Below are 20818 nucleotides of genomic sequence, written 5' to 3'. Positions count from 1 at the left end.
CATCCCAGCTGTGGTGCTCCCAAAGCAATTTATTCGATGCCACACTATAACAAATGACACCGCTGGAACCGTTGGAATGGAAAGAAAGAAATGGGCTTGCAAATAGTTCTGGTTTTATCTCCATTATAGCTTAATATTGCAGTGTCATTGAAGTGGAACACACACAGGCACGCTCACACAAGCCACTGCGTGCATGGGTACAGGCACACACCCTCACATTTGCCAGCCCAAGGTTTTTCACTATAGCCACATAATTAATGGTCTGTTAAATTGAAGACATTAAAATGGCGAGCAGTTGTAAAAGGGCACCAGGGACAAAGAGGGGATGGTTGTCCGAAGAAGACACATATTATTATAAACCAACATGCACACACGCAGCAAGGGCACTGACTCCCAACTCCAGGGTAGGTTGAGAAACAACAGGAAAGTCACCACCTATCCTCAATTAGCATACAACCTGGCTGTGTAATCCGTGATAAAACAAACAAGGAAAGACATAGAAAAAGTATAAATTCAGCACATTTAGATACAGTTAGTGCCGCGTAAACCACTCAGCTTTATCTGACTGGTTGCCATGTTGCATTTTGGGTGGGTCGTTTTTGTGGTGAGGTTAAAGGCTATGTATGTAAGTAGAGCTATCTTTGGACTGACAGTTGTCCCGAGAGCAGGATGTGAATTGAGCTCCATGCAGTATTCAGCCCCCCCCCCCCCCGGGGCCCTCAACCAGCACTCGTCTCTCTCCCCAGCACGCTATCTTAAATTTGCATCATACATTCTCACGTCTCCTTTTGACAGGTTATTTTTTGTATCTCCTCAGGGCTCTTTAGCATCGTATTGTATACATAAAGGTTTCCTTGGTAACAGTGCACCAAAAAGAAGGGAGGTAGACACCGAGAAAATGAAAAAAGAGGGAGAGGAAAGCTCAACATTGAGATCTCAGGTCTCCAGGGTCATGCTCATAATTGGCCCAGAGTGAGAGGTCGAAACATCTCCCATCCCCCTTTTCTCTCTCTATACTTCCCACCTTTCCATCTGCATCTCCCCTAAATCTCCAGTGGCTCTGGCCCTGCTGATAAATCAGTTGCTAATCAATAATTCAAACATATTCTCAGCAGGGGGAGAAAAAGGGAGAATAAGATGTCTGGAATAAAAGAGAAATAAAAGATAAGACAAAGCCCTGTTGTGTTTTAACGGAGAATACACGTTAGGGGCGGGGTACGAACGTTCATTACACATTCAAGCCGTGTCTCTCCTCCCTGAGCACCCAGGTTGCATTGGGTCTCAGGTGAGATGATGCCATAGTTGGGGGAGCTCCAAAAGTCAGAGCTGTGAGTTTGAATTTATCATGCTGTCACCTTGCCTTAGTGACCTACAGTGTACATAAACACATTATTTTAAACACTTCAGGCTGTTGTTTAATCAACTTCTGTTGATTAGGCTGCTACCTGTGGCTAAGGCAGGAACTGTCTGCTGTGGATCAGAGCTTTTCAGGCATGGCAATCAAGACAGTCTAGGTCAAGACCACAATCAGAGCTGAACACCAGGGGCCATTTGACAGCACAAGCAGAGCACTCAGACACACACACCCGTAGTACTTAATTATGTCGACCTGCATGACCTTCAAAAAGAAAAGAATAAGAGCCCAGAGACAATGTAAGACGGGGTTAAGACCTTCATTTCTGAAATCAAACAAGCTATTTGAGCTGTGGCCCATGATCACATACTGTTCGAGCATTCTGAACTCCATCCACCCCTTTCACAACATCGCCAGAAAGTAAACAAAAATCCCGGGACATGAATGCTTTTTTAAAATTGACTAAACTAAAACATTTACTTTCTTTTAAAGGTAAGTTACTTTTATATATTGAACTAAAATGCAGAGCCATGTTCGGCTGGCATCTGAGCAGCAGCCATTATTCAATGGTCATGTATTTTACATTTTTACAGTAACCTGTTATTGATTAATCTAACGAGGTCCTAATGACAAGTCACTCAATTTTCTACCAATGGCCATGTCCTTCCAAATCCTGCTGAACCATTTCAGCTAGCACATTTTAAATAATTATACAAACTACTGAGACGATGCCCTGAGGACCTATAGTAATATATGTGGCTTTGATTCTAGGAAATAACTTGGCTTGTATTAATTAAAATAGACTAGCAGACTAGCACTCCAGATGGGCCTTTTATAGATGACTAGATCAGATTTGAAATGTATTGTTTTATTTAATGATTTCTACATTCATCAATGTGTCAATCTGAATGTCAATGTGAAAACTTTATTTAAACCCTAGCACATACTGGTACAGCTCCATTTAAATGCGCTTCTCAAATAAAAAAGAAATGGCTAAGAAGTTGACAAACAAATGCTGCTGGTTTCTGTTTGCATTTGGTGAACACACCTGGTACAGCAAGCTGTGTCGAACACACACAGACACCACATTCTGTATGTGCATAGATAACATACTATCTTATTCTGCCGCCATTTGTGCCAGTTAAAGCAAATAGTGAAAAAAGAAATAAAGTGCTTAGGATCAAAATGATCCAGAGAAGCTTATTGAGAACCTAATAGCCAGGGAGGCAAAGCGAGAGTGAAGAAACTGAAAGATAAAAGAGCCGCGACCATCCACTCTATTCTTGCTGGCCTATCTCCTCCATCAACCTGGCAGTGCCAAGGAAATACAGTTCATTATCATTGATCACACTCGACTCTGCGCTCACACAGATGCTTTAAAGAAGTTACACACACACACTCGACCAAACACCCACCAAAAGAGACACCCTAAACAGATGTCGGTAGCATCTGTAACTTCTAAAATTGAAATCTTCTAGCTCTTGCCAAGAACGGCTTTCATATCTCACATGTTACAAGGTTTATATCTGCTCACAAGGGAGCCCGCAAGAAAGAACAGGATTATACAGCAGCAGTAACCCCCGCACCCAGGTCTACTGGCCTACAGTGTTTTATTGCCATGCAATTTGCCTCAGCTGCTGTAGTTATTTTTAATTAAGGCTGTGTGATGCATTACTATCAAAGTTATGGGCCAAGACCTTGTGTATGTGTGTGTCTGTCAGCCCACATGCACATGTCAATTGACGAAGTGGGAGAGGAGAACGCTGAGAGACACCCAGCATCTCTAGACTCATGAATATTCAACAGGAAATTTGAATGTTAGTGCTTCCATAAAGCAAATGTGTTAGCAGTAAAAGCAGAGAGGAAGAAAAAACAGCTGAAATCCTTTGTCATGTGTGGGAGTTGACGTGATGCCTGCCAAAGGATAATGTCACGCCTTAAGAGATAACACTTTTCAGGAGGAGGCGCTCTGCTTTTCTGCTCAAACTTTCTTGGAAGCACTTTGGTTGAACTTGGTCTTCTTTGAAAACTTCACTACAAAAGATGGTATATTCTCTAGCTATGTCATCAAAAGAGTAAAGCGGGCAGTGTGATGCAAGATTTTACCCACATACACACTCACACTGTGGTTGTGGGTAGTCTGAATCAGTCTGAGTTTTTAAAAGAGTGGGGATGAGGTAAAAGTTGCAAATATCGTCTGTCTCTCGATCCCTTTAATAAAGCACTAGGGTGATGATATAATTAGACTACACAGCACAAAGGAAAAGATTCATTGTCACAATAGGAAAACAGCGTTCTTATTATTTCCTGTGATCAAAAAACCTTTCTTTACATCTCTTTCCTGCATTTCTGTCTTCATGTCAAACATGACAAAACTCCTCCTCCTCCCCTCATACAAAGGCTGTAATCTTTCCCCAACACTAGACCCACTAACCTATAACTCACAGGTCAGAGTGTGCAGCTGTGTCTGTGTGTGAAGAGGCGTGCATAAAATAGTGTCTGTGTCTCTGTGAGGTTGCATCCGTCAGGGCTGCCGGCGTAGTTAAGGCCAGGCATTTTCAGGGTCAATGTTCAGTTCTGAGCTCATTACCCTTGTTCAGAGTGATTATTGGTACATGCGCTTGGGTCCCTGTCTGTCCTTTCCTGCAAAACCACTATGACCAACGAAGAGGCCTCCATCATAAATCACAAACTGTGAACTGTGTTGCTGCATTAACCATCAGCTCCATCCAGAACATGGTCCCTCACGGCCAGTTGCTGACAATCACAATATGTCTGGACCAGGTCCCGTGTCTGACCCATCGAAATGCCTCCGTGCCAGGTCAGCTCTCGGTCAGCTCTTCAAACAACCAACCCGTTGAGACAAAAAACAAGCTTGCATGTGTCTCGGAGTACAAACAAATCATTAGACAGACAAGGCTTCCTGCCAACGCTTGCCATTCTCTGGGGCTGATCGGGGTTCTGACAATGATCCAGCCTTACTGTCTGGACTAGTTAGGCTGCAGCAGGAAGAGGGAACAGAGGCATTTTGATCAATACAGGCTCATTATCTGTTGCCTTCTGTCCCATAGAGATGAGTCCCACCGCTAGGCCTGTTGATGAGGAAAGCATACCACAATTCAATTAGGGGATGGCCGAGATGCCAAAAGAGGTTTGATCAAAGCACTCTGCCTTGCTAATTAGCACACACAGCGGTTCACAGGGGCTATTTTTACATCTGAGGAGCAGAGTATGTTGTTTTGTTAATGGTAGTTTTACCCTGTAATGGACTGGGAATAACCTGGCTCATTGTCAATGCATAGGTTTCAGCCAAGGGACGGACAGGGGGCCCCTTGAGTTGCTCCACACAAATGCGCACATGTATATTCATGTACACACGCACACTCACGCGCACATAAACACACACCGCTAGGACGTGATGACCTTTCCAAAGGTTATGCAGGGTTTAATGCAACCCCTTTTTGCAGGTTAAACTCCTCAGGGGTGTGCAGGTGTGTATGTGTGTGTTTGTTCAGACAGGAAGTGTCAGGTCATACAGAATAAGTCCCAGGGGAAAATAAAGCTGTTTCCAGGAGTCTTCAGGGACTTTTTAGGCAGCCCACTGACAGCTTTATAAACCTCTTAACAAATGGCCAACCTCCTTCTCTCTAATGAGGCAAAGAGGTCGAAAGGGAAGAGAAAACAGGTGTGTCCCTCAAGGTGGGTTGAAGCGCCTGGTGTATGTGTGTGTTTCATCAGAGAGACACACCATTTTAACAAGGGAGCAGTTCTGATGCCATTGTGACCTAAGCCATACAGTACAGTCACAATCAGAATGTCAAAGTTTACTTTCCCTGACTATTGAATGAATTTACAGAGCTGAAATCTGATAGATGCACAGGCACAAATACACCACAGCACCTCAACATCAACTTTGAACATGAGGTGGGAAAAGGTCAGCAGGAAACTACAGCCAGAGGTGGTCAAATGATAGAAGGACAGCACTGCTTGTCTTTGTCATTTCCTTCTGAAAAAGCATCAAAACATTATTTTTTGTGTATGATCTTGAGATGGAATTAAGTAACTCTCAGCGAGAATTCCGAAGGGGTTGTGAGATGTTGGCTTAAGGGAATTCAGTATTATTAAACGGGAGTGGCTGGGGTGAGTCGTTTCTTTTTCAGACAGTTATGACTGATACAGACAGCCCTCTTCCTAAGAAACGCTTCCCTTTTGTTATGTCTTCCATTTTTCTTAATTTCTGGGTTTACTCATGCAATACACAATACATCAGAACTTTCCCATTTGTCTTTTTGTCTGGAGAAGATTTTATTGCTCCCTTAGCTGTTGAAAGCGACATTTACTCTAGGGGTTATGGTGTGAGTAAGCTCAGTTTTAATACCACCATAAATAACATTGTCACACCCTGTCAAGTAAACTCTACTCAGGGATAGTGGCAGAGGCAGACTGGCCTGTGGAAAACGTGAAAGCATCATCTGAGACTGCACAGCTACCATCAGTAAAATGTCACAATCCACACTTCACTGATCAGAAACTGAAATGCTTTGTGGATCAACACCCCCATAATACAGCCGGTTTGAGGTCTTGTTGAACATATTCCTTAGATAGTAAATTCAGAGAGGTGATTTATTTATAAGCAGATTTTGTAGATGTTTTACATCACGAGGCGGCAGCCACTCAGAATATAAATCTGAAACGCAGACAAGGGGTTTGAATAATTAGCTTACGCCTCACAGAACTACATGATGGTGACTTAGGGTATTTGAGTTTTAAAGGTGGGTACCATTACAATATTTAAAAGAGCAAATCCTTATATTTGATGATGCCATTCATCATGCATCACAAAGCATATACCCCCATACTGTGCCACTACTTAAGTGCAGAGTTATACTAACATCAACAGCACCATGTGTTTTCTGTCACAACAGTGGATATATCGGTATAATAGAACATTTTTTTTAAAAGGAGCCTTCTTCTAATGTGCGTCTTGTAACTAAAGTGAGTAACAGAACTTTAAACTGTAGTCAGGTTTTTAAAATATGTCCTGCTATCAGTTTTCAACATATGATACTCTGAGTTTAATGACAACGTGGGCCACCACTTCACAGTTAAAAGACAGAGATTTCATTGTGGTAGCCTATGTTATCATTAAACACATTTGACGGTAACACTTAAGTTAAAACTTGAGAAGAAGTGTGGTTCAACTCACCAGCTGTAAAGTGCAGAAAAAGATAAGAGTGCATCGTCCGCTGCAGCAGCCCATTGTGTCAGCGGTGAAAACGTGACTCTGTTTGAGTAGAAAATGACTTGGAAGCGGGTCGGAGAAGCTCTCAATGTGCCGACCTGACTCAGTCCAGATCCAGGCACCGGTGTCCCATACTCCTCCGGTATTCCGTTATTTCTATGCTGAGCCCAAAACACGCGGCAGATTCGCCCTGACTGCTCCGGGTCTGTTTGTTTTCCTCAGCTCCTGCCGGACGGCCGCACTTGAGGTGACTGGCTGGGTGGTTAGTTGCGAGCCGGTGTGTGAGGGGAGGAGGCTCAGGGGGTGGGGTGGGGTGGGAGGTGGTGCTGGGGTAGCCAGCGGAGGGGCGTCAACTGGTCCTGCATGCTGCCAGCCATGGTGCGTCAGGAGAGAAAGTGCGCGCCTCTTAATTCAAAAATATTTAAACAAGAGGCAATCAATTAATTTCCATGGAGACCTAATGCATATCTATTAAGCCTATTTAAAATGCTTGATTACACAAATAAAGCAATTAAGCCAATTTAATTTGTGTGTGGGGGCACGTTAACGAAGCACACTAGGCCTACTGTTTTTTTAAACTAATGTCTCTGTCCCATTTAGGTTAATTTATTTATTTATTGAGCGTTTTTGAGCCCGTGTGCAGAGGGAAGATCACACACAGTGTACTCCAGGGACACCGGGTTAAATCAGCTGCTGCTATGATGTTGCTGCTGATGGAGCACAGGCGCCATCTTGTGACTATATGATAAGACGCACCCTGTCAAGTTCAGCACTGCACCTCTCGCTGTATACAGGGTCATTATTCAAAATGGAAGCCAATTTGTTATCACTTCTGTGATTTCCAAGACAACTCTCTCTTCCTAAATAGTTGGTCACAATTTAAAGGGTTTTAACAGTGTCCACAATATTTAATTAACCATTTAAACTTCTTTCAGGTCCAAAGGATCTTGGGGACTTCTCTAAACTTTTGATCTTAATTAGGTACTTTTCTGGTTAGCTAAATCATTTCTTGATGAGTTTCTTTATAAGTAGGCTAATTCCCTCTTTTTAAGCAAAAATCATCTTCTCAGCACACACTTTTTGTATGAATCTCAATTTGCATCTTGGGTGCCCACTGCTTGGTATGTTTTATATTGTAAAACAACATCTTGAAAGTAACACAGTCACCCTCTTCCTCTTGGAGTGCATGGAGGCAGGTCCCTCCTCTCTTTCTCTCACACCAGCTTGATAAATCTTTTACGCTTCTGCGGGCTGAGTGAGGGAACACTTCACATCTCATTTCATCACACACTCCTCCGCTGTGCTCCTTTAAAGCAGCGCTACTCTCCTCTCTCCTCTCCTCTTTCCGTCTTCTCTCATTTCCTCTCCTCCACTCCTCTCTGCTCGGCCGTCCAACACCGCCTTGCCCACCTGCGTCCAACCAGGCCCAGGAGGAGCTCCTCCCCACCATTTCCAAAAATAACCGCGGGGTATTAATGGAAGCCGACTAGAAAGCACGAATTTGGCTTTTTTCAGGCTGCTCTTTCATCATGAGAGCTAACAGTCTGAAAACATCGTGATTCATTTGAAGTAGCTTGCAGATCATCCCCCAACTACATCTGTTTGATACTTTGTCTGTGCTCCACTACTTTAACTCCTGTCACAATTTCTTTTAGACAAGCATTCTTAGGTTTTTTACTCTATTGTGTTATGTAATCTTTGCCCAATCAGCATCCTACAGTATTATTACACGTTGAAGGCTACACGAAGGCTACTACGACTGTGCTTATGACTTTTAAAAATGTGTACCTTTTGGAGACTTGTAAGCTAAAATGTTGCTAATGGAAAGCTTTAAATTGACAGGCTTTCTGTGGAGCTTTTTAACCATACTATACCTTTTCCATCAGCAGGTGGAGTTTGCTCAGGTATGGGCTCAAGGTCTACTCGCTTCCTATAAACCAACACAAAAGAAGTCAATACAAATTGCTTGCATGTCAAGAATGATGACCATTTCCAAAGGCCAAATAATCAATTAAACACTCAGAAAAAAAAGCTCTGTGGAATTTAAAGTTGGGGTTGTTTTTTATCAATGTATTATTTTCAATTTTATGAAAAAACATTTAACCATTAATTCTGTTTGTGATAAACAAACTGTTGATCTTGAAACACACGCATAAGATAATGTTCTGTCAGTTTAAACAGAGTTTGGATGAATAACATGAGATTGTAAGGATGGGCACACCAGCGGGTCGAACAGGACTATTGTTTGTGTGTAGTCAGTGGCAATAACCAATTTGTATGTAATGGATGTCATGTTTCACTGATACACATTAAACCATTAAGTGCAATAGCTGCTAGTAGAAAGTGACTGTCCTGAACATCTTGCAAGCATGAAGCTCACTCATTCGCAACTGCATTTCTTATGAGAACATGTTTTCTAAATGTGTGTCGTAAAAATGTCTGTGCGTGTGTATATGGATGGGTGGGTGGGGGTGAGTGAGACTCAGAGAGAAAAGCCAATGCTGAAATAAGGTCACTGTTATACTTCTATTAGAAGCCTTGATGGAAGTTCTCCTTGTGTTCCAGTTTTTGCCCAACACCTCCTTATCGACTCACTGCGAGTGTGTGTGTACATGTATATGTGCATGTGTGTGTGTGTGTGTGTGTGTGTGTGTGTGTGTGTGTGTGTGTGTGTGTGTGTGTGTGTGTGTGTGTGTGTGTGTGTGTGTGTGTGTGTGTGTGTGTGTGTGTGTGTGTCTAGGCCACTTCTTTCATGACAAGTGTGTCCAGGCCCAGGGGCTGCTGTTCTCCACAAAGACACTAATGTGAAGTGACAGGACAGCCAGTGGTGAGCTGCTCTGAGGGGACCTGCATTGTAGCAGAGACCCAAGAGTCCGACTAGTAGGTGGACAACAATAGAGCAAAGACCTCAAAAGGACAAGCCTTTATTGCTCTCTGAAAGCGTCTTAGGCTGTCGCTTCTAGTTCCCACTCTCTCTGCCTTTCTCTCCGTTTCTCTTATTCCTTCTCTGTTTCTCTTGTCACACTTTTTGGCGCTCAAACATCGCAGCGAAAATGCCTCATGCAGACACTGTCTGTTTCCCTATTATTTTACAGCCAATTCCTCATGTTGTGAGGCTGACGAAGACATTACAGCAAACTAGATTGTATATTTTCTTACACTCGCAGCATACAGAATGACTCTCCCAAATAATTGCAGTGAAACAGTAGTTTGCTTACACCACAGGCTTACGAAAGATGCCATTACTCATGCTGAAATATTGTGTCACCTAGGGAGCTGCTGTGCAACAAGGAAAACATCAAATATTTGGCATTGGTGCACCTAATACCTACTGTGATAAATAATACATCATAACCTTAAATCAGCTAAATGAGCTGCTCCCTTCAGCTCTAAAGGATATTTATCAACACAAACTTCCCTACATACTGGAGCTGCACATTGCAGCTACCACCAGCTGTCCCACAAGCATATGAATGCTTTCCTTATTTAGTCCCTTGCTCATAAAAGTTTAAGATTACGCATATGCCCTTGGAGGCAGAGTCTCGTCTGATTTTTATTAAGTATTTTGCCATGAAGAAAATCCTAGACTTGATGAAGAATAAATACAGAGGCTATTATGAGGAGCATGTTAATAATTAATAATGGGACTATGCCTTGTTGAAGAAATACTGGTCCCTAGAATCGCTTTTGAACAGTTGATGTTATTCTGACGCTGGCCGCTTGGAGGCACTCGCCTATGAGGTCAGGTTTATTGAATGGTTCCTTTACTGCTACATCAAGCTAGACATAATCTTCGAAAATACAGGATCCAAGGTAGGTTTCCTTCAAAGTAAAAGCATATAGTTCCTTGGATTTGTTCCCCCATTACTGTATCTGACAATTGAAAGGCCTACCGTAAACACTGGTTTATATACAGTCTGATCTAGATAGAAGATGCACACGTTGGATAGGACAATTAACAATGAAATCAGAAACTCTCTTGGGCAGGACCATGTATCTGTCTTGCTTTATCCACATAAGGTGAGGAAGTAGACTTTAATTATGTGTAGGACTATAAGACCACTGATGTACTCTTTTGTTGTTTGGTTTAAAATTGGCCTACTAGTGGACGTAATGCTGATGTGTTAAACTGTTTTCGGCAATATGTTTTATTATGTACAAATAACGATATGCATTTCGAAAAGGCTCAACCTTAACCAATAGTGGGTGCAAATAATTAATTAAATAAGCTAGGCCTAAGCTAGGGTGGCTATGCACACTTAAACACATTAGCATAGCTTATAACAACGAAGCATACCCGTGGTGTCCTTTTTATATGGGACATGTTAAATGTAAGTCCAGTTTTCACCTGCGAAGTTATAAGAAACCTACAACATACGTCTGGTTCTTTTAGGCTAAATGTTTATGTTTATATCGTGCCTTGTGTTCCTGGCAACACTGACTAGAGCTAAATGAAACCGAGTGTGATTGCATTGATGGTCTATAAATAACTTTGCGTGATTTATTAGGCTTCATATACAAATTATGAAGTATATAAACACTCACTTGTTATTTTTTAATATATTGATATAATTCATCAGCATGTATCCCCTCTCTGAAAGTGGCCTAAAGTGTGTATGGTACACAACCCTACACATTGCAAGGAACTTACGCAATAAAAATATTTGAAATATATAGCATTTTTTCTTCATGTGTTCAAAATGATAAGTTAATTGATTCAATGATATTTGGGAAATTTGACAAATTGAGATTAGTAGAACATCCAGAAAACTATTAAAACTTTTTTGAATTACATGTATTTTTTTATGCTATTTTGGACATTTCCAGTGGACTATTCAGTTTTAATCGTTTTATTTTATCCACACTTCATTAATATTATTTTATTTGTTAGTGATTGTTTTATTTTTGAAAGAAATACCGGAAATCGATGTGTTTATTCTTTTAGTATTGACAGTTGTTTCAGTCACATGGTGCTGCCTTACCGAGAGCTGATGGAGCCAGATGAGAAAGGCAGGAGGCGAGCCCCTCCGGTTGCGCGTCAGCATCCCCTCAAATAGGAATCCGCTGCTGTCACTTCTGCTCTAGATACTGAGAGACGGGCGACTGTTACCCTGAAACAACTATCTGAAGGCGAATTTAACTTGACATGCAGCTGTTTTTGCATGTGATGCCAAAGAAGAAGAGTCAAGGGAGGCTGTGAGAAGGCTGCTGCTTCGCTAAGAATGATAGTGAGGATCCAGGCGTGCTGTCCCAGGAGAACTCATCTGAAGAGCTGGCCTCGAGAGACCGGGATGCTCCTCTAACGCACCGGGGGGCGAGTGAGTACAATGCATCCCATCTCCACCTCTTTCATTTCGGTTTTACTTTGATGACATATGGGCAGTTTTGGATCGTTCAGCGCGCCCGTCCCTCTTTATCGCCTCTGAAATATTTCCTGCTCAATCCCACCTGTCTGATCAATCATTCATAGGCTTCTTAGTAAAGTGCAGCATAACGGGTTGGTCAGCGATGTGTGAAAGTTACCATGCTAATTTGGAAATGGTGCACTTTCCCATTGCACACACCCGTAACTTAATGCATGCACGCATCAAGGTTTAATATCATGCAGTGCTTTACAGTGGGTGATTGGGAGGTCGATCATGTTCCCTTTAAAGTTTTGATTAGAGTGAGCATGTGTTGCACACTGCGGCCACTATGTCGGTGCAAGGCTAATTGATAACGCCTTTGTGAGGGGCTCCTATCACAGGCACTCATCATTAATCCGCTGATGGCCCGGAGGGCGTGGGTTGCTGCTGTATGTGATGATAAGAGAAAGGCACCAGTCCTACTTACACAGCAGGGCTGATTAATTATGGACTCAGAAATGATGAACTCAGAGACTGTAAGGTGCAAGAGAGCAGACAGAGGCATGTCAAACAGAAACAGGGGCTTTTAATATCAATTTGAGGTTTCATTTTCAGACATGTAGGATGTTTTTTTTTTTTACAAAAATGCAAGTTCTGTCTGATGTGATATAACCATTAAGGCTTTCTCGCTTGAAACGAGTGCTACTTTAATATATATAACTACATGGAACAACTATGGTATATCAAAAATAGTCCTGCAATAAATGTTATAGTGAAGCCTCGCGGTGCTGCTCTATATGTGGGTGGTAGGAGAACTTCTCCAGCAAGCTCGGTGCATGTAGATGAATGAAATCCACTTACTATGCAGCAAGGGTTCCCATCTCCAGAGTGTGTGTGAGTGGGTGTGTGTGCATGTATGTGTGTGTATTTCACCTCATTACACTCATTGTGTTGACTTAAGCAGGAGGGTCACCCCTGAGGCCCATTCTCCTGCCTTATTGAGGAGTGATGCCCTGAATTACACCACACTAGCACTGATTGCAGAAGGGGCAGGGGCACAATGGGAGAAGCATTGCAGCTTAGGTTCAGCCTAACTGTTTGACTGAAAAACCACAAATGCATGTGACGTATGTTTCCAGGCATAGATAAGCCACTGCATTACACAATCACCAGTATGAAACTGTCCCCCACTCACTGCAAGTGCATGTTTCTGAGAGGTGCTTAACTCTTGGATCTCGTATATTTCAAATTTGCGATTGAGCTCCAGCTTTGGGCAATTATGTTCACAGCCTGCCCACGCACACTTTGCACAGGAGCTCCTCTATTCTTGGTTGTTCTACAAACTGACAAAAAAAAAATCTCCCTTACAGCCTATGTACTGCATTTCTCCTGAGGCGTTCTCAATATTTCCCCTTTGTATGTATTAAACATCAAGCATGTCGAACTGCAGGCGCGGGGCAGAGCACTTTAAGGCAGAGTCAGCCTTCTGCGGAGGGTGACAGAACAGTCAGATGGCCCCCACAGGGCACAGAACAATTCCTGCTGCTGATGCACCCAAGGCGACTGGACTAGAGCGCTCCTTCCTCCTCCCTCCCTCCCTTCCTCCCTCTATTGCTCGCTCCCTCCCTTCACTTCCACCTTCCATCCCATCATCCCTTCCCACCTTCATCTCATAGAACACACTCTCTTGAGTTCACTTGCACACCTGCACCGCGGCTTCTGTGCACTGTCTACCTCCCTCTTGTCTCCTACTCATGCATACATACCCGTGCGAAACATGCTGTCTCTTCTATAACTCGCAGACGTGTTCCATAAGAGTGATATTTAGGAGTGGCTGTTAATGGTATAAATGATTACTTCTCTCACACACAGCATACTTTTTCCAAACACAATCCACAATAATATACACTTAGTCTTAGCATCTCTATTAGGTACACCTCTGCAATCTGATAGTCAAATACAGTTGTTCTCAAATAAAGTTTGCATTATGATGCTTGTAAGTTTCAGTTTTTATTACATTATCACAGTTAAATTATAAGATTCACCGACTAGTGTTGTTTTTTCACTAGACTACATTATATTGGGAGATCTGTCAGATATTCTACCACTCTCATGTTCATAGAGATGACAGAAAAACAGAAACACCTTTCAACTTATTAAAATCCAGTGCAACACATTATTTTACCATGACATCACTAATTAATATTTCATGCAGTAAACCATTGTCAACAGAAATGAACGCTTTCCCACAGGTACAACTATGACAGAGCTGTTGTAGTGAATCACATGGATTGTGAAGGTATACTTAAGTGTCCACTGAGTGTGGATACCGTATCAAGGTATCTTCACTCATACAGTACATGCTTTCCTCATGTCCTAAACACAGCTACACAGATAGCTAAATTGAAAATAATATAAAGAACACATTTATTTATGTTTTGATGTCTGTCAGATTTTGAGTTGTGTTTCAAACGTTTCATAGGCTTACTCTACGAGCAACATAGTTGTGGCGCAAAATGCTAGCTTGCTAATGAACAGAGAATACACCTGCTACTTTTGGGCAGTGCTGAAGAGTAATGAGTAATGAAATATTTTTGAAATAACTTGTGCGATTGAGAATATTTCTAAAAAATATAATGGTAGTTAACTGTATCATATAGAACATGACTGTTATGTAAAATAGCTGCAAGTGTTTCATCAACATGTAAATTGTATTGCTCTTTTAATTCCTTGCTCGCTTAACGCTCTCTAAGCAATGAAGTTTTAATGCAAACAATGAGGCAAATCACGGTGCCAATGACCTTGCTATTGTTCTTCCAAACTTACTGAGTTTAAAGTTGTCCTCCAAAGCTCTGCAGCTTGATTTACATTCTCCTTGAAGCTATAACATTGCTAAAATGCCACATAGTAGTTACATGATTTTTCATTAGTTAGTAAACCAATCAGAAACGGTCAATTTAAACTGCTTTCCTGTCTAACAAAACTACCTTCCTTTTCAATGAATATTAAATAGTATTTCCCATCACAGCCATTCCCTATTTCTCATAAAGTATGTATTCATACTCTTATGAAGATAAATACCATTTAAATAGAGAATGTATGATGGTGTGTTTGTTAGTAAGAATTACAGGGTTTATAAGAAAGAACAGCGACTCAGTTATTTAGGGGTTTTGAAAATATCAGTCATTGTCTAAAGCCTGTGGTTGTTTCTAAAAGGTGCCAGGGTGTGATTGGAGCTCTACAGATCACAGGGGTGTGTGTGTGTGTGTGTGTGTGTGTGTGTGTGTGTGTGTGTGTGTGTGTGTGTGTGTGTGTGTGTGTGTGTGTGTGTGTGTGTGTGTGTGTGTGTGTGTGTGTGTGTGTGTGTGTGTGTGTGTGTGTGTGTGTGTGTGTGTGTGCGCGTGTGCGCGTGTGCATGATAGCTCAGGGATCGGGTGGAGGGGCGTATATTGGCCAGTCAGCCAGACAGATGTGCCCTAGCCTGGACTTGGAGTGCGGGGCCTGGAACTGGCCTGCCACCCAGCATTAGTGCCATGGATCCGTGACCAATGGGCTCAGGGCACCAAAACTCAATGTCTGCATAAAATGCTCTCAATTATTAATGCCGTGTATAGGGCAATAAGAGGCATTACAGAGACCAAGGGAGGAAACAAGGAAATGGGCAGTGAAGAGAGAAAGCAAAGACATGCCAGCCAAATAGAAGAGAGATGAATTAATGAAATAGTTTTTGAGTAGTGTTTTACTCTTCTGTTGTTCCATGGAACATTGACATTGACCACATACAAAACAACATCACCATAGCAACCAAAGATTAAGAAAGATGAATATGGTTCAGCACATTATTGATAGTCTCAATTACTCTCATCTTAGGGAGAGAAAAAGGACATTGACCTGTTAGACCTTCATCTTTTTCACACTACGATACATTTTATCTCAAGGCTGTGACAGGTGTTCCTGTGTCCTGCTTTCTCCATCTGTACATTTAACATATAATTATACAGAATCCCCCTCAATAATTGCTGAGTGCACAGGCAGTTTAGCATCCGTCATTTCAGTGTGCACTAAATACATCTCAGGCTGCGTTCAGCATTGCAGTAGCTTGCCATTAGAGTGGGAGCACTGTAATTCATAAGTATTGATTCATTTCTCAGCAGCATTACGGCATAATGTCCCTGAACATGACTGCATACAACACTATGAACATGCATCATGGAAAAACACTGATATACATAGATATTCTGTTAACCCCGCATTAAGTCATTATACGAGAACATGAAACAATACGCTTATTTAGAACACTGTAGCTGCATTATTACATGTAGATAATCCTTCCTTGTTTCCCCTATAGCCAACGATGTGTACGGAGAAATAACATGCTTTAGTCCTGTAATGTATCAGCTTGTGGTGCTTTATTAGTTAGAAATGTACAAAAATGCTACATTGTGTGTGTGTGCCCGTGTGCACATTTGTTTTCAAGGTTAAAACCATACTCCTAGCATTTCTTTGAACTTTTAGAGAGTTTGAAAACCTTCTCAAGGTCTCACCATCAGGTTCAATGTGCTCCATTAAGGGAACTATTTTTCTACCCCTCACCCTCATATGTAGTCTTACCATTGCTCTTTGATTTATTGGCCTTCTTATGATGCTGTATGAAAAAATCCCCTCCTTAATATATTCATGTGTGGCCTTATCGTTTATCACTGTCACTGTCACCTATGCCCTTTCTCTTTAAACGTCAGAGGTCCGTATAGGTGCCAATTCAGCCCCAGTTTGAGCCTCTCGTTCAATTTGTACGGAGTAAAATTAAACATATAATGCATTTATCATGGATGTATGTTGACGTTAATTTCCATTATTTTATATTTTCATACCAAACAAATGTTTTTCTTTCATTTTTGGGAAAAAAATCTGAAAGAAGAGGGTAATCTAGGTATCCTTTTTTTCCAAGGCTACTTAAATGTACAGTCAAGTTAGGAAATGGGTTAAAAATAATTTTTATCCAGCGACAGACGGAATATTATTTCATCCAGATGGTTGGAGGTTTTGAGGATTCTCAAAATGCCAAAACAGTATGCTATGCGGTATGCTACTCTAGTTTAAAATCAAATTCAGTGCAGCTAAAAATATTCAGTGAGGGAAACAATTTCCCTAACAACTTTAAAATTCTGTCAAATCAATGTTTTTATTGACATTTTAAGTGACCTATTTGGGGCACACTGACCTCAGTTTTCTGCTGATGGCTGTTGGACTGTTTCATTCAGATCCCCGCTGTGAAAGCCTCAAAGTCACATTACAGCAGTGCACTCTGTATCTATGCTTGAATAAGAGAAGACTGTTTTGTTTTTCTATCTTAAAGTTTGTCCTTACTTGTGGGTGGAGAAGTGGTTATACCAACAACAAGTCTAAACTGCGCAAACAGAGCAAATCATCAGGGTCCCATTAGCGGGGACAGGATGCGCTTCTGCTTTGTGTTTTATGCTGTAAGTTCGGCATACTTTAACATAAAAAGGTTGCCTGCTCTTGCTCTCAGTAAGGGAAGAGTTACATAATAACTGCTTTCATACTGTGAGTGCAGCGACTGCTGGCCACAGGTGTGTTTCGTCAGACCTTGCTTCTTTCATCTGAGCAAATTTAATATCGGATTTTGGATCCAGGCAGTATGTAGTATTCACAATGCTACTACAAATCCTACCATCAACTAGTAAACACAACTGGAGTTCATAAAGGGCATCTTGCATCACCACATTGAGATAACTATGTGGTGCTATCATGTGCAGCGGTTAGATTTCAGTACGAAAAAACAACTTGTGAGCAAAATGTTCTCATGCTGTTGTGATCGAGCTGTCACACGAGTGCATTTGGCTCTGTGCATGTATTTATGTTTCTACACCTTTTCATCCATCTGTCTGTATTTGCATATTTACAGTATGCAAATATTTGTATGTTTTGCTCTAAATAGCAACCCAGTTATAGCATAAAAATGAATGTGTGCCACTCTTCCTTAAATGTTTCTTTCTATGACACACAGACAACCAGTGTAAGATCTGTGAACACTGGTTGGCGCGTTCACCTTTGCAACACTAGCTGTTTATTGATTCCTTTGACAGTCACACAGGTGTTAGTGATGGGAGATCAGCCTCTGCACACAAAGAAGGCAAGGACAGCGGGGCGTTGGTGCTGACTGGTTTGTTATTTATTCATTACCCGGCAGTTTGCCTTCAACTCGGCCTCAGAAGACCGTTTTCACCTGTTTCATCTCCTGAGGTTTGAGTTAGCTGCTATATTTGGTTTCAGATCTGTTTTGGGTGGATGCAGGATCACACTAATGCACAAATATATACACAGCAGCACCCTGCTCACCCTCATGGTGAGTATGAATGAGTGAGAGAGTAGGGACAGGGAAAGCCAGAGGAAGAATGAAGGGTGGAGTCGAAGGCTCTGGGGACTGTGGCAAGGCAGATCCTATATTGATTGGTTTAGTAAGAGAATCCTCTGGCTTTTAGTGGTGCTGCTTAATAAGAATGGCTTGTGGAAAGAGAGATCACATCAGCTGAACTCCACTCCAGAGGCTGCGTTCGGCTTTAAGAAATAGTACACAGCAGAATAAATCATAAGCAAGAGCAGCTAATATATATAGACTTTGTTGACACATTCATGAACGTGATATCGTTTTTGCGCAAGCACACGTTGGTTTGACATTTTCTCTTTGAGGTCAGAAATACTGTCAAGTTTTCAAAAGCGAAATAAAGGTCAAAAGCATTTGTTGCCAAGCGAAAATGTTGTGCCAATTATCACAGGTGGCTGATAGGAAAAACCAAAGCCTTCAAAACCATGTGTGCACGCATAACACAAGGCACTCACAGCTGCATCACATGTATTTGATCCCCATGCATTGGGTTTTGGTGCTTTTTGCAGCGGGGATGTTGTGGCTTTTCGCATTGACATGACGTGTTTGTTTTGCAGCACGTACTCTATCTGTCTATCTTGGTGTTAACTCAAGAACTTGGCTTCAGAGGAACACTGAGCTATTTTAAGAGGCAGCAGATTGCGTTAAGCGAGGAAGTGAAGTGACACAACTGGGGTTGAGATTTCTCAGTGCTTCAAAACCTTGAAAACATCTTTATTTAGAACTTCGCTCCCCCAGCACCTTGCAGATTGCACCTAACTACCATCAGATAATGGGTAGCTACATAAGCAAGCAGTACATCTGCAGGTTACATTCCACAACCACATCATTTTTTTACTTGTTATTGCAAAATTCTAGTGCAAGTTTCTATTTCTATACCTAGGTCATTTCAATACTTGCCGCACAAAAATATATTTCTGTCATGAAATTTCAATATATGAGTTAATTCAATTTGAAGACTGTTAGAAACTACTTTAACTTTGAAGAATTTGGAATGTACAATACTTTGTGTGTATTTTACTGCAAGAAGGGCTGGAACTATTTTGGGTTGTTTTTGATGATTTAATTTGATTATTTATGTATTCACCTCCACATGAAAGAGAGCTGCAGTCCCAAGTGGTCTCTTTCTTTTTCTATCTCACACACTTTCCTTCTCTTTCATGCAAACACAGACACAAATCCATATTTATTTAGCCATTTGTTACCAATTTTGTGAACACACGTCATCCTTTTCAGCACTTTTAAAATGTATTTGATGGGATCGGTACACCTCCACTCTCTCTCTGTCAGCACTGAGTGAAAGCAATAAGTTCCAATGTAATCTGACACATTTGTGTGTGTGTGTGGATGTGCAGCTCATTGTGTTTGCATATGTTGGACTTGTTTAATGAAAGCAACTGCTATGTTTGTCCCGTTCACTCAGTCATCGGATCAATATCAAGCTGGGTCTGTCAGCGTGGTTGCTGCCATGGAATCTTTGCTAACCCAATTATTTAAACCGTGCACTAACTAATTAGCAAAACTCTACACTATATTAACTCCTTTCACACTGCCACAAACACACACATCCCACAGGCATCAAACAGGCAAAGCCAGCAAGTCAAACACAGAGTGAAATCACTACTGATATGATAAGCTTCTTCTACACTGAGAAGCAGTGCCTGTAATCTGACTTCTGTCCCTTTTATGTATTTACGGAAACAGTGTTGAAAAAAGTCACCAAGATGACTATGTAACCACATGCTTCACTTTACCGGAACAATATGTGCAGCTAATTACTCTATTGACTAACTTTACGTTATCTTGTGCAACTTTTAGGTGTAACACCGGCAAGTAGCTAATAGCAATGTATTTAAAGTTGGGCTGCTATTTCTTTGTAATCCACTAAAAGTAAATCGGAGTGTAAATTAGGAATGACACTGAAAACCAATACATGGACATTCAGTCCACCAAAGAAAATAAGCCACACAGTAAACATCACTCAACCAGCCAAATAACATAAAACAATGACAATCTTACTCTTATCCTAAAGTTATGTCTGTTATTGTTAAACACCACATGCGATTTTCAGTGCAGCAGCAGGCATTTCAGCTGGATCACATGAGTCATCTGACATTTCTACAGTGTCAGAGGTTGTGAGTAGTGTTATAGATGAGCAGGCGTAGTAACTTGCCAGTAGCTGTGTTGGACTGGAGGTGTAAGGTAGGTGGCCTTGGACAAGAAGTGTAAAGAAAGGCAGCATGACTCACTTAGAGAGGAGCCTGCATACTCCATTGAGAAGCAACCCACAGAGCTCTCCCTTCTGTCTCCTCTCCATCTGTGGTGCTGTGTAGGACAGTCAGGGAAAAAGAGAGAAATAAAGACGGCAAACATGCATGTAGGTTAACATTTCAGAATACACCTGGGGTAATGGGTTTTCCATAAGCCGCCATTTTTGATGCCGACCCGGCTTTTAAGACTGAATCAAATCG

At 41.6% G+C, this 20818-nt stretch overlaps 2 protein-coding genes across 4 annotated transcripts in view; one reads left to right on the top strand and one right to left on the bottom strand.

Annotated features, from left to right (window-relative positions):
- nkain4 (sodium/potassium transporting ATPase interacting 4) overlaps positions 1 to 11666 on the bottom strand; it is a 47166-nt gene extending 35500 nt beyond the window's left edge. Inside the window, exons 1-3 of one of the 2 annotated variants that reach the window (XM_063884796.1) lie at positions 11579 to 11666; positions 8471 to 8526; positions 6561 to 6962 (exon numbers count right to left, since the gene is read on the bottom strand). In XM_063884796.1, the coding sequence (XP_063740866.1) occupies positions 6561 to 6614 (54 nt within the window). In that variant the 5' untranslated portion in view covers positions 6615 to 6962; positions 8471 to 8526; positions 11579 to 11666. The remainder of the gene's footprint in view (positions 1 to 6560; positions 6963 to 8470; positions 8527 to 11578) is intronic. The other variant, XM_063884789.1, reaches the window with a different exon arrangement.
- The window catches only part of LOC134865275 (uncharacterized), a 33405-nt gene continuing 24177 nt past the window's right edge, over positions 11591 to 20818 (top strand). For both annotated transcript variants that reach the window (XM_063884778.1, XM_063884769.1), the window contains exon 1: positions 11591 to 11914. The gene's annotated coding sequence lies outside the window, so the exon portion shown is untranslated. The remainder of the gene's footprint in view (positions 11915 to 20818) is intronic.

This window comes from Eleginops maclovinus, chromosome 1, assembly GCF_036324505.1.
Source record: "Eleginops maclovinus isolate JMC-PN-2008 ecotype Puerto Natales chromosome 1, JC_Emac_rtc_rv5, whole genome shotgun sequence".
NCBI classification, from domain to species: Eukaryota; Metazoa; Chordata; class Actinopteri; order Perciformes; family Eleginopidae; genus Eleginops; species Eleginops maclovinus.
Note: the sequence above shows the minus strand (reverse complement) of the source record. Positions and strands in the feature narration are given on the sequence as shown.